This window comes from Stylophora pistillata, chromosome 3 (assembly GCF_964205215.1).
Source record: "Stylophora pistillata chromosome 3, jaStyPist1.2, whole genome shotgun sequence".
Classification (NCBI taxonomy): domain Eukaryota; kingdom Metazoa; phylum Cnidaria; class Anthozoa; order Scleractinia; family Pocilloporidae; genus Stylophora; species Stylophora pistillata.
Window position 1 is genome coordinate 2,270,717 of NC_142521.1, and position 14,767 is coordinate 2,285,483.

Genomic DNA, 14,767 nt, shown 5'->3' on the forward strand with positions numbered 1-14,767 from the left:
TATGACCCAGGGCTAGTTGTATTGTTTGTGTGTGTGTGTGTGCGTGCGTGCGTGCGTGCGTGCGTGTGTGCGTTTCTCCTCTCTTTTTGCAAAGCCCTTGATCGTCACTGGTATAACAAACTAAGTGATTGACAGTTCAATGCTAGTTTCCAAAATCGACTAGGCAACATTTCATATCGTTTTATTTCTCAAAAATTTACAAAGTTGGCAATTAACCTTAGTGACGATGTCCATAGCTTATTTAACTGAAATACATCTTCACTCCTTATGAACAGAATTCAAACATCAAGGATAGATACAAATCCGTTTTGGTTTGTTCATGATTAAAAGTTAACGCAGCAGTCGCTCGAAATATCTATGCTACTTCAGCCCTCTCCAACAAGTTCTTCTCCTCCTTCGTGCAACTAAGTGGGTAAGGTAGTTGAAGGGGTTCCCTCTTCATCTCCATTCTCCTGCAGTCCTTCTAAACCTTTGGGGAGACTAGTATCTTCGAGTTCGCTACCAGTTCCCTCGACGAATTCTTCATAAGTCGACTTTTCTTTGAAGGGTCTGCGACCTAGAAGGTCAATCATGTCCTCTCTATCAAGAACTTCTTTTTCCAAGAGTCGTAAGGCAATCTGTTGGGCAAAGAGATCAGTAAATACGTTTACGACATTGGCTAAGTAAGATACAACCAGACGATAGTACAATCTCTAGTAATCAGCAAAAACTAACAACAAACGGCTGAAGGAAAATCTTGAGGTCAGGTGGTCTAAACTGTCCTTAGAAGAGAATAATTGTTTTTTAGTTTAAGCCTAATAATCCTTTAAAAAAGAGTAATCAATAAGAAGTTTTGATTCTAACGCTGATAGCCTCCGAACAACCTTTCTATCTCTTTTTCTATCTTTTTGTGTTATTTGGTAAACTGGCCAGCTGGGGTACTCTAAAATTGTTAGAGAGCAGCAGTCTTGTTACTTAATGATGCCATTCAATAAGGTAATAAAATTCGTTCAGAAAGACAGAAAAAGTAACAATGGAATCTCAACTCATTTCTTACAGCCCTGCGTATGGCTGGTCTTCTTATGGTTTTTATCAAAATGGAAGTTGTCAGTTTCTTAAGATCCCCCAAAAAAGGTGGCTGAGTTAAACATATGCAAGTCATTCGCAGAAACAAAACTGTAATAGAGACCTTTCCTCTCGAAGTGGTCACGTCCAACCCTATTGAAAACATAATGAACATGGTACGCATCGTCTGATTGGTCGGTTCAGTTTCCAGGCGGATACTTTTTTCAGATTATAGAGTCGGCAGAGCCGGCATGTAACTAGTTATAAAAGTAACAGCACGCATTTTTCCGGGCTCTATAACGTGATAAAGCCACATGGGATGTTGGGATAACACTCAGAAAGCTTATAGGTCCGAGTTGATTTGGTTATAGAGCCCGGAAAAAAAGATTTTTAACCAGCTATTCCCCTACCTTTTCTACATCTTTCTTGTGTCTGGTGAGCAGATCAAATGTTCTTTCGTACGCTTTGTTGATGACTTCTCTGGCTTGTTCGTCTATGAGCTGTGCAGTCGCTTCGCTGTAGGGTTTATCAAAAGTGGGTTCTCCCTCGCGAGGTAAATCAAAAGACACGTTTCCAACCTTTTCATTCATTCCAAAGGTCACAACCTGAAGGCAAGTAAAACAATTTCAACGTAAATGTCGAAGGAAGGAATATTAATCTCGGCTAAGATTGCATTACTGGGAGAAGATAAATTTTCAGCAAGGTGCCCATTTTGTGTTAAAATTTGAAACTTTCCAACGAAAAAAGACCAATTTGTGTCCCCACAGGAGAGCCGATGGAAAATACACACGAGCCAAAATATCAAACTGTGCTCCGACGCCAACTTAAACAAGTCTTAAGTAAGACGCGTCATCTTTCTGATATTGATGGCGTTTCAACTAGCCCTTTCAATATGAAGAATTCAAAATTCAAAATTCAAAAGAAATTCAGCGAGTTTTAAACGCTTGGCCGCGATTTTAACGCGTTATTTACCTGCGCATAAGCACTCTTGGTAACTTTACTGAGATCGTCCTGCGCACCGGTAGTGATCCGTCCAAAGAAAATCTGTTCGGAAACCCTTCCTCCCAAAGTCATACACATGCGGTCTAACAGCTAAGACAAACACAAAAAAAGCAACAACAACCATCAGCCTGATATCGAACGCTGTAAAGTCATACACATGCGGTCTAACAGCTAAGACAAACACAAAAAAGCAACAACAACTATCAGCCTGCTATCGAACGCTGTAAAGTCATACACATGCGGTCTAACAGCTAAGACAAACACAAAAAAGCAACAACAACAACCATCAGCCTGATATCGAACGCTGTAAAGTCATACACATGCGGTCTAACAGCTAAGACAAACACAAAAAAGCAACAACAACCATCAGCCTGATATCGAACGCTGGAAAGTCATACACATGCGGTCTAACAGCTAAGACAAACACAAAAAAGCAACAACTACCATCAGCCTGATATCGAATGCTGTAAAACTAAGATTTACTAAGGTAGTATTTTCAAATGATTTTTGGAAGGAAATCGGTGGCTAAGGTGTCGCTGAGTTGAGAAGCGCGCTGTTGTGTGATTCACAGAGTAAAAGAACAAGATCTTTTCACATTTGAGTGTGAGATCCCCAGACAACAACAAACTCGATACCATTGTGCTGTGGACGTTACCTGTTCGGTAGAGTAAAGGTATTGTTCCTTGGGGAGATACTGCGCATAGCCGAGACCCTTGCCTCTTGGAATTATTGAAACCTGAAAATGGACGCGAAATTTACTTCACAGTTCAGTAGCTAAGTATAGGAATATATGGGGAGCCATAACCCTTAACAATTACCAAGAACCAAAAGACTCTCGAAATATCTCAATAGCACCACGCTACGCAGAATTTAATAATGCTTGTTTTAGAATTTTATCCACAGCCTTCAAGGTGATAAACACTTTGCCTAGCAGCCGATGACCTCTACAGAGGGATCAGCATCAATTCATTCGGTGCACACCACAAAAAGAAAATTTGTAGACCTTAACTTCCTACAGAGTCTGGTTTGGAAATTATCACTGAAAGAAGTTGAAATAAGAGTGAAGATTTTCTAAGCAAACCTTTAGAAGAGGATCAGCATGTTCAAGAAACCATCCGGCCACTGCATGACCCGCTTCATGGTACGCCACAACTTTCTTTTCCTCCGGCTGTAAAACTTGAGTTTTTTTCTCCAGACCTGTAACAAATGAGAGAATGGTATTTCACGTAAAATTGAAACAAATTTCTATGGAGATCATTCCAACTGGATGGCATGCTCTAGTGCAAACAAAGAGATAAAATACATGTATCTGTGTAATCCTGGATGTCTCAAACAGTAGCGGCCACAGGAATAGCAGCATTACAAGCGCGTTTCATGCGTGTAAATCCGCCATATTGCGCGCAATTTACACGCAAATTATGGACGCGTTACATGCGAGAAAAAGAAATAAACTAAACTGCACTGCGGCATGTAGAGCTTGCGTTTCCGGGCGCGGTTCAGCCCGACCCAGACCCTTATCAGGAAGAGAATTTACGCGAGAGGGCGTGTGAGAAAACAAAGGAGTCTGAAAATAAACATTGTGCGCATCTTTACTTTCCAACTTTATTCTTCCCGTACGCACTAAATTATGAGGAAGGACTTGTGCAGAGTATCACTGCAATCACACCACAGATATCGCGCATCACCATGTATTTCAAAACATTTTCTCATAGCCCCAGAAAGCTCGAGATGATTCAACACGACTATGAATATTTTTGGGTGTGCCCTGATGAACTGTGTAGCAGCACTATCTTCACTCACCTCCAATAACGCGCTCAATGGCTTGTTCAAAATGCGTCAACTCCACCTTTGGCATAAGATGCCTCGCAGCAATGAGGGCAGCCTCGTTACAAACATTTGCAATGTCAGCTCCTGAAATTATTTCCACACTTATTATAAAGAGGATTGTAAGGATCGACAAGAGGGTTCATCTTCAGTTCTGAGTTAAGTGTATCAAGGAGAAATAGCTCAGAGGCCAACCTGTAAATCCTGGAGTGAGAGCCGCCATTTTTCGTGCAACTTGATCGAGATTCAGCTCTGTCTTCAGAGGCTTCAAGTGCACTTTGAAAATAGAACATCTACAAAGAGTATTATTAAAAACAAATTAAAAAGTTCAGTTTCCTTTAAGTCCAAATGAGCTCTATGCAGGGTTTATACACCTTTATCAGTACATGCATTTTCTCCAGCCGAGAGAAAGAAAACGCCAGGCGACCGCGACGAAACCGCAAAGAGAATGCGTGACGACCGCGAGGGGAAAGTAACGCTTTCTCACTGGTGAGTGACTCACCCATTTTGCTCCCCCCACGCTTGTATCCACTGGTAGGGTAAACACAAACGAGAGAACTGACCTGCAAGCGAAACAAGTTTTGTGACTTACCTTCCCTTGATATCCGGTGGCGGCAGATGAATCTGTCTGTCAAACCGGCCAGGTCTTAGCAGAGCAGGATCGAGGATATCAGGTCTGTTGGTACCAGATAGTACCACTACATTTGTTGATGAACTGAAACCTTTGGTAGAAAACAATATTTGTATTACACAAACATATTGTGATTAAATTCCAAAGAAACAGCTAAAAAAGTAATGTTTATCTAGACAGCAAATGGGTAAAAAGACAGGTAATATAGACAGTAGTAAAGCTATCCTTTTCTCCTTAGTTTGAAAACCAAACTTTAATCTCTTTTCTCCAATTAGAAATTTTGGACTCCCTTTTAAACAACTTGAACTTGAAACCCAAAAGTACTGACTTACATGAAAAATACATTGTACATCTTCTTTCATTAAATGCGATACTTGAACTTATTAGTTTGCAGTTTCCTTTTTCCCAGTTTTCCAAAATATTTTCATTTTATTCTAATACAGTGTCCTCTGAATTGGACTTAAAGCCAGTTGAATATTTATAAAACGTCATTAATTGTACAATAGTGCAGTCTGCAAAGTAGTGCAGATCCATCAAACACACTGTTCCCTTGAAATAACAAAATTAATTCGTAATAATTATACTTCTGCCACTCACTTACCATCCATTTCCACTAGAAGTTGATTAAGGGTGTTCTCCCGTTCGTCGTGCCCACCAATGTGACCTCCCCGGCCGCGAGCACGGCCCACAGCATCAATCTCATCAATAAATATTATACAGGGTGCATTCTTTCTGGCTTGGGTGAACAGATCTCTTACTCTGGCTGGCCCAACTCCTACAAACATTTCCAAAAACTCTGATCCTGAAATACTGAGAAAAGGAACTCTGGCCTCTCCAGCCACTGCCTTGGCTAACAGAGTTTTGCCTGTACCTGGTGGCCCTGATAATATAGCGCCCTGTGAGACAAGAAAACAAATATCAGTTGTTCTTGTAGGTAACAGATATCTGGGAGAGATGCTGTGGTCTGGACTCCTGATTTAGAGGACTTGGTTCCAGTCCTAATCGGGTCAATGCGTTATGTTTTTAGGCAATTTGTATTTACTTCGAGGGCCACTAGGTTATCAGTTTAGTTACTGTCAAATGTCACCCTCTCCAGTAAAGTCTACTTACAAAAGTCTACTTATAATGAACATCACTCTGACAGTGTGCCTATCCACCAAAAACTATGAAAGGAAACTTACAATGGTGTGTTACAATTGAGCCCTATGCAGTGTCCTTGACTTGGCTTAAAATAAATTCTGTATGTAGCTTTATGGCTGGAAATGGGTTCAGCACAAATGACTTTTTAATACTTAAACCTCTTGGCTGTTGGACAGAAGCTTTATGAATCAAGTACCTTAGGTATTCTGGCACCCAGCTCATGATACTGTTGAGGATTTTTAAGGAAATTCACAAATTCCATAATTTCCAGCTTAGCTTCCTCACATCCTGCAACATCCCTACAAACAGCACAACATAATGATGCATGCAATAAATAAAAACTATTGTGACTATTATTCTTCTCATCCTAAATGCCCAAAAGCACACATGTTAGACAGACACCAAATGAATGCATTCTCCTACAGCTGTGGCAGTTGAGTGCTGCAGAGCTTCTCTTGAATTGTTCACCAAACATCAAGCTACATATAGATTAGTTGACAGATGAAAGTTCTTTCAATCAATCTGCATCTACCCTGCTCCTGCCCTTTTCAAGTAATAACCATTTTTGTCCACTAGCTCCATTCAATTGTCAACTTTTGCCTAGCTGTGTAATAAATGTACTTGCACAAACTCGACAGTTCAGGGAAGAGTAAACACAAACCAGGTTACATACAAAACAATATGCCACTTTGCTAATACAGTATACTGCATCCAAATGAATGCTGGGATTGGCCAAGCCAATGCCAGGTCACTCAAGGGGCATGTTGTTTCATGCAGCATGATTTCTCTTGTTGCTGTACGAGATGCAGAGCCAAAAAAAGCTTCTCAATTTCTCTTCAAGTTGTGTGTTTACAAACCTTTTTTCTTTCCATGATGAGCCAAGGAAATCTTTGATCTATGTGGGAATGTGAAAATGACCATAGACATCCTCAGAGGTACAAAATTTTAGTGAAAATCTTTTACTAACAATCTGTAGGTTTGCGCTGAAGTCTTTAATAAGTTTTTACCTCTTCTGTTCCATTCCAATTAAGGTAGACCTTTTGGAGCCTAATTGAAAACTACATATTCCACAAATAATTGAAATTTAAGACTTAAAGCAAAGGAATTGCCACATTGACTGGAGTAACGAAAGATGTAATTCTCAAAAGCTCAAGGACCACAACAGCCAGTAAACGTAAACAGAGCTTGCTGACTTCAAGGGAGGCTTTGCAACATTTTAGCTATTATTTGGACTGGTAAATTTTATTTTAAGTGTCCATATGCTCTTAAAGTTTTGTTCCATAAAAGATTTTGTCTTTAAATTACTCAACTTTCAGAATTTTTAACACAATGCTATGCAATTTTATGGACATGAAGTTATGTAAACAATGACTGGAATATATCACCTCGGTCTTGTAAATGCAAGAGATTTGTTCGTTTTTACTTCTGATCAGTCTGTTTTAGCTCTTCTTTGAATAAAGGGATACTTCTCAGTTATTTTCCTTGCATTTTATCGATAATTTTGGTAAAGAGGGTATGTTATACAGTTTGTATTCTTGTGAGTTTATATTCCCTTGCTTTGATAATTGTCTGGTAATCCCAACAAATCAGCATATTGACATTTAAATGTTTATTCCTGGGGAAACCTTGGGAGTAAAGCTATCAAGTGACTTCCACTGAAAATCAGACAAAGAAAAAAGAACAGGTGGGATTGTATATCAAAAGTGTAATGGAAACTGAAGATTTCATGAAAAAAATGTTGCCATGAAATGTAAATGACAGATTTTGTTCAATTTACATAACTTACAGGATATCTTCGGTTAGGATGTTCTCCTTGGCCCATCATAGAGAAAAGGTTGCAAACATAAACCTTTCAAGACATTTTTTAAGCTTTTTGAGACTAAACAAAAATGATCGAGGCTGCGTGAAACAGAATGGAAGGGAAAGCATAAGAACTTATTGTGGACTTCAGCACAAACCCACACATTGTAAACAAAAGGTTTTCATTCAAATTTTGTACCTTTCAGGATGTCTTCAGTCATTTTCACATTCCCACATAGATAAATGATCACCTTGACCCATCATAAAAAGCAGAAAAGTTTACAAACAGGCAAATCTAAAGGAATTTGTGAAGCTTTTGGACTCTGCATCTCATACAACAACAACAAAGATAGAGGCAGCACAAAGCAACATGCCCCTTGGGCGAACTGGCACTGGCTCAGCCAATCCCAGCATTCATTCTGACCCCTGTATTAGTAAAGTTGTGTACTGATAATTGATGCATGCCCGATGACAAGGACGGTTTGTACATACTTGAATCTGACTTTGACACTTGTTTCTTTATTGTAGAGTTTTGCTTTTGACTGCCCAACACCAAATATACCCTGTGTTACACAAAAAGGTGAAAAGGAACAAATCAATAAAAGCAACATACATCTCAATGGAAAATTTGTATTGGCTTGGTATCTAGTTGGAAATTTTGTATTGGCATGGTATGCTACACGTTAAAAAAAAAAAAAAATTTATCTAAATGGCTCAAGGTTGCACATAAAAACCAGCTGACCCCCTGTCCTCTGCTGCCACTGGAAAGTTTCCTACTGAAGTAAATTATGACACCAATGATCAGAAGTGATGGAGCTGCCTTAATGATCTCCTTCCTATGAAGAAAAAACAAAACAAAAGTAAATCATTCAATAAAGTTTATCCTCCCTTTCAATGGCCAAGACCTTGCCATGGGACCTGCAAACAGCTGACACAAATGACAGTCTATTCATGTGTAATGAATGTACATGAAGTTAGTGTGTTGGTTTACCACATTCATAGTGATTAGGTACTTTGTCTGAGTGAGCCTGAGCTAGAGTGTTGGTTTACCACATTCATAGTGATTAGGTACCTTGTCTGAGTGAGCCTGAGTTAGAGTGTTGGTTTACCACATTCATAGTGATTAGGTACCTTGTCTGAGTGAGCCTGAGTTAGAGTGTTGGTTTACCACATTCATAGTGATTAGGTACCTTGTCTGAGTGAGCCTAGTAACAGTAGTGAACTACTGTGTTGTTAAGAGGTTTTCAATCATTCTAGAAGAGTTTTAAAACATACAACAGTATTTAAAGTTTCAGACTGAACTTACAGCCATTCTGACTCCTTCACATATGTCACTGGGATCCAGAATGCAGGATCAATGTTCATCTCTTGTTGAACAGCCTCCAAGCTACGCTCGAAGCTTTCAACACTTCCAATAGTGAAACAAAGCTGACTCTGAAGATATGATCAATATTTATTAATAATCTGAGTTGTGATAGCTTAAATATGTGCATCCTACACTGAATCTGAATTGGAAGAAATCATAGTTTGGTCAACTTTTGAGATATTATAATAATAATATTGTACAACACACAAAATAAATTGAACATTTTGTACAAGCAGTTTCCCCTCTCCTGTGACTTTTAAACCTATGAACTTGAAAAAGATTTCAATAAGGTTGAGCAGTGCACTAAAGTTTGAAAATTCATCAATTAGTATATACACCCACTCACAATATACATGAACACTGTACCAGGAACCCCACTCCCACCAATCCCAGCATTAGAAAGAAAACCATGGTGTTTGTAACGTATCTCAGATCACAAAACTCTACAACTACCACACAGAATTCTAAAACTTAGTTTCCGTGACCTGAATTTTTTTTTTTAAATTCAGATGAGAAGGACATTCTCCAGTCACTTAGCAGATCTCTCTGCTCCTTAAGGTGGCTCATACCAGTTTCCTTGCGCGGGGAACAGGTCACTTTTGCGTGATGCACGCGAGAGAAACATGCAAAAGAAGCGCGAGATCAAAAGATGAAAATTCAAAACAAAGATGGCGGCGCGTGAAATTTTTTCTACTTTGGTGAGAAGTTTACCTAAGAGCTTGTATTTGATGTGTTGAGCGGCCACTGTGAATGCAGGAGATAGAAACTAAGATAACGAAGACGATTTTGCGGAGAAGTAAAGGTTGCTTCACTTCACATTTAAAAGAAATATTCAACCGCTATGAAATCTTGCGACGGTGAAAAAAGAAGAACTCAAGTGAAGGATAATCTGATAATCTACCTGAAGTGGAAGAAGACTTTGAAACTTCAAGGAAAATAATATGATATAGCCAGAAGTCATGTGTAGGATTTTTAAGATGAGCTCGGGAGGCTGTCTTTGACGGCTGCTTAATGATTTTCTTAGCAGTAAACGTCTGTAAACATCAGATCATAGGTGCTCGCGCGAGCACACGCAATTGTCAGCGGTAGCTAAAACAGATCATGAGCAAATGTCGATCTTATAAAATCCAAATTTTTAAATGTGCGAGAACGCGTGTGGAAATTGCTAAACTCACGAAAGCTATTGCATGAAAACAAGTCCGGTGACCCCTTCTTTTTATTGTTCCGATATGATAATAACGTCGAAAGGAATCATCAGAAAAAAAAATAGAAAAATTCTACGGAAGGAAATTTGCGATGTGTGAAAATTGCCCTTTTTGTAGATTTTCTGAAATTCCGCTCCGTAGAATTTTTTAAAAATCTATGTGCATTTTCCTTTTCAAGTGCCAAAAGCAATCAATCACTGAAAAAAATCAGGGGGTCACCAGGTTAGTTTTCGAATTATTTAAGCCACAAGCTAAAAAATGCATCTAAGAAAGCCTAGGAAAGCATTGCCATGGAAACTGCTTGTGACGAAATAACACTTATTTTTGGATAACCAATGATTATGTAATTCAACCCCATAAAAGTGTTCAACTGGCCCTGGTCAGTCTTTCTGTTGTATTCTTTCAAAGTTACAAACCATCAAAAAGATGAAAACCGGTACGAGCCACCTTAATTTCTTCATCAAAACCCTGAAAGACTAGTACAAACTCTACCTTATTGGGGTCATTCTTCAGAAAAACTTTCACAAGACTTTGGTTTGACACCACAAGTTTTTCCACCTAGGGGGGAAAAGCAAAAATGAATATGGAAGTGTTACTTATAAAATCCGTGCATTAATTACATGTAATTTATGTAAATTTTAAATACCTGGACTCTTTGTGCACATGTATAATTGGCACAGTCTAAAAGATATTTAACAATTATTCCATGAGTGCGCGTTGGATATGAGATGATAGATAGCCAACGAGGTGCATAGCACCGAGTTGGCTATAATCATCTTATATCCAACTAGCGCGAGTGGAATAATTGTTTTATTAAAAACACCCGTAAGATATTAGACAAATTTTGCCAAATCTTAAATTTTTTAGCTCCCTTTTAATTCTAAGCTGACGCGTACGCTTGCCATATTTGTAGATTATGGTATATTGGCTCATATACCATAATGGCTAAGCCAATAAAAAGTCTTGAATTGCATTATCCAATGATCCAGTTTTTCATAATACCAATTATTCCTCCAGGAACATCAACAACAAGTAAAATGATATGGATCATGGTTTTTGGAAGTTTATTTTTTTCCTAATAATAATAATAATAATAATCACGGTGGTCACGGGAGCTGGATGTCATGATGCGCGAGCTGGTGGGAGGCAGAAGCACAGACGTACTGCGAAAGATGCAGAGGGCAGTGCTCTCGGGCACGCTGAATATTGCCCGGACTTTCAAGGTGGCAGTTTGACTTTCTGTTAGAAGGAGGACCGTAGACACAACAGAAAAGCTTTTTAGGATTAGTTAATTATTAATGTACATTTATTTTTTTACTCCATGGCTCACAGGTTACGGTTTTCGCCCTGTGCTGCCTGATTAGAATGTAGCAATCAGTTGATTTCTCTGCGACATAATAATATATATCCATTTCTATAGCGCATTTCCATGTAAATGCTCCAATGTGCTTTACAACACTGTGCAGAGGACTTTTCCAGACTGCTGGCAGCAGTTAACAATAAATAAAGGAGAAATTTTACAGATGCCCCCTCCCCCCATCCCCAGTAACCGGGCCAGACCACATCACAGTAATCTTGTGATATGGGTTCTTTAACGTCCCCTGCCGAAATTAACTGATTGATAGGTGCAGGAGACGGGACCTCCGGCTTTACATCCTATCCGAGAAGACGAAGCAATGTGAGTGAAGCATCTTGCTTAAGGACACAACATCAAGCCCCAGCCAGGACTTGAACCTGGGCCATCTGACTCAGAGTCCAGCACACTGACCACTGGACTACTCACGCCTTGACAATCAGTCTAATTCCTCTTTTCCTTTGTTGTAGATTGTGGTGGTTGTATACAAGACAAAGGAAAAGAGAAATCAAAACTGGTTCGAAACTTTTAAACCTGGAATAAATACAACCATGACACACATTAATTTTTGTCCATGCATCATTAGAATTTTGCCAGCATTTTGACAATGGGAAAGAGCTTGAATTGTCAGCTGAAGAAACTGAGAAATGAATTCTAGATGTAATTTTCAAAGGTTAAAAGACACAAAATCTTACCTCTCCCCTTTCAAGATATTTTGTTCTGAACTCTTGCCAGTTGATTTCTCTGGTGTCCCTCTCAGACATCAGGAACAGCAATGCTAAGACTGCAGCTACTGCACCACCAATCAAGGCCTGTGGATTATTTTCAAACAGGTTCTTCCACCAATCATCGCCAGGTGGTTTGCCACTGCTCCCTCCTCCTCCTACGCCCCCTCCATCATCACCCCCTGATGCTTCCTTCTTGTTCACGTTGGAGTTCTTTTCCTCACTGGAACCTGTTGCAATGATCAAAGATACATGGACAGTGTATAGCAAAGTAGCAGGTATTTTAAAATGAAATTAAGCATTCAACATTTCATTAACATTTCTATTTCCTTTAAGTCTGCTTGTCTGTACCCAAAACTGCGTTACCCATGCACAACAATCATTGTAAACAAGCAGGCAGATGGGCAAACTGAAGATCAATTTTAAATTTTGACTTAACTATTACCTTAACCTATACAATGAATATTTTGGACATACATGTAGAGAACAATACATAGATATGGAATTAATCCTCGAGTGTTCAACTAGAATATCACTCACAAGTGTGTGTAGCAAACTGATGAGATATCAATAAAGGCTGATAGTTTCTAAAGAAACTGTTTGGGGCTGCGTCGGTTGGGGTAACGAAATAATTTGAATATATCAACAAAGTTGAAATGGTAAATTGGCCACCGTTATGATTATAAAAGCTGATGTTTGGAGCATTAGCCCTTTGTCAGAGCGAATGAGCTAATGCTCGAAACGTCAGCTTTTATAATCGTAACAGTGGCCAATTTACCATTTCAACTTTGTTGATATATTCAAATTATGATGAGATATCAAGTCAAACATTTTTTCTCAGGGCTAGAAATCCCAGTAAAACACAGCAGTATACATAATAAAATACAGCATTGTTGACTAGGTAAAACAGTTGAAAGAAAGGTTTCAAGAGTAATTCAAAATACCAAGCCAGAGATTGCTACAAATTATATACTAAATATGTAATTAAGGCTATGGCTAGATTGCAGAATACCACTCATTTACATGTCACTGAATAAGAATAGCCTCTATTGTGTTATGCTTCGTTCTTCAAAGCCTCCCGACACAGGTAAATGAGGTGGCCGGGTACTCTGCAATTGCTCCAAGGCTACAAATTGCATAAGAATGACCTGATCTTACCTTTATTTGAAGTCTTCTTTGAAGCATTTGGATAAAATTTTTCAAATCCTTCAAAGAATAGGGAGAGATACAAACAAGATCGCACCATATTCAATGACTGAAAATTAAAGAATCACACAGACAATTGACAATAAGTGAAGCAAACTGCTTAACATATACTTGTACATGTTCACAAAAGCAATGAAGGTTGAAATTTGAAATATTGCGATCCAACGATCCAACGATAAACAATGAAATTCGTGAAGATGAATGTGCTCAAGAGGCCCACTGTCGTCAAGCTGAAGTTATTATCCGAACTAATGTTCAATTTAGTGATCTAATTTGCTACTAGTCTTCTTAAATTTTTACTTGAGGGTTTTTCTCTCGAAATGATGTCTAGTTTCCAACTAAATTTGTGAGAGATCTAGAGGCTCTCACAATTTCATTTCAATGACATAAATTTTAATATATATAATTTTAGGTCATCGATCACGTCTAAATCCAAAAAAGTTGAAAGCAAATCAAGATTACACAAATTTAGAACGATCCCTACAACATGTCAAATTTACCCTTTGGTGGATCAAAATTCAGAATTCTTCCAAGTAACCAAGAGTTCCTTGCATTGTGACTCAGCAGTAGTTGTTTTGCTCCAAACGAGTACCGCGACGACAACTGCAATAAAACGAGCGATCGTTCTTACAAAATAATCAAGGAAACCTACTTTGCGGCACTAGTGCAACTACTGTGCTCACAAGTCGATATGTAATTCTACTTCAGGCCTGACACAAGGGAAAAAGCTACATACACGAAACAAAAACCTGTGTCGAACTGTTTACGTAACGTACCTGGGGATGTGAAAGTCTCAGAGTTGCCCGAGTTAACAAGGAGCTGACTCCTCGTGAACATAACTTGTACGTCATTGCTTCAAAAGGCCAGTTATTTGAAACTTTTGGAACGAAATGTTATAAACATACTAAAATAAAACCCAACGTGTACCGTTCACTAAAAGCGTTTTGATGACATATTGTCTTATGCAACTCACGATTCAAGATGGCGGATATAACACTACAGGCGCGGTCGCAATTCCGATAGTGTTCATTTTGCTTTGAGAGGGACTAGGGAGGGGAGAGTGTTCTTCTATTTTCTGTGAGGAGAAATCAGCGGGGCCGCGGGGATAAGATCAGTTATGTGTTGCGCCAGGTTTACTGTACGTTCTTACAAAGCAGAATAGTATTAAAAACCGAAGCGATCCGAACAAACTAAAAGCTACGAAACCTTGAACCCTGTAAATTTCCCGTCAGAAATATTTGCATTCTTGGATTCGTACCTAACACTATAGCTATTAGTCTATATCTCAGTTCTGATTGCTTAAAAGGGACTACTTTGTTGCTTCATGCCCACAGACAAATAATAAATTATCGTAATGAGCTGGCGTTATACAGAAAAATCTCGATATGTCATATCCAAGTTCAATAACCATTTTGTCCTTCATTCACTGACGAATGTTTTTCAATCCATGATTATTTTCTGGAATTTCAT

The 14,767-nt window shown here is 38.8% G+C and overlaps 1 protein-coding gene across 1 annotated transcript; it reads right to left on the reverse strand.

Moving 5' to 3' along the window:
• Positions 1 to 157: 157 nt before the first annotated feature.
• On the reverse strand, positions 158 to 14,302 carry LOC111327765 (mitochondrial inner membrane m-AAA protease component AFG3L2). Its single transcript, XM_088754244.1, has 18 exons — positions 14,074 to 14,302; positions 13,798 to 13,900; positions 13,250 to 13,297; positions 12,062 to 12,321; positions 10,505 to 10,570; positions 8,748 to 8,875; positions 8,184 to 8,277; positions 7,934 to 8,004; positions 5,838 to 5,940; positions 5,103 to 5,397; positions 4,463 to 4,592; positions 4,066 to 4,163; positions 3,847 to 3,957; positions 3,128 to 3,243; positions 2,702 to 2,782; positions 2,017 to 2,136; positions 1,455 to 1,649; positions 158 to 617 (listed from the first exon to the last, which is right to left on the reverse strand). The coding sequence occupies exons 1-18, from the start codon at positions 14,146 to 14,148 to the stop codon at positions 405 to 407; spliced, it is 2,307 nt and encodes a 768-aa protein (XP_088610370.1). The 5' UTR covers positions 14,149 to 14,302; the 3' UTR covers positions 158 to 404.
• Positions 14,303 to 14,767: the final 465 nt, after the last annotated feature.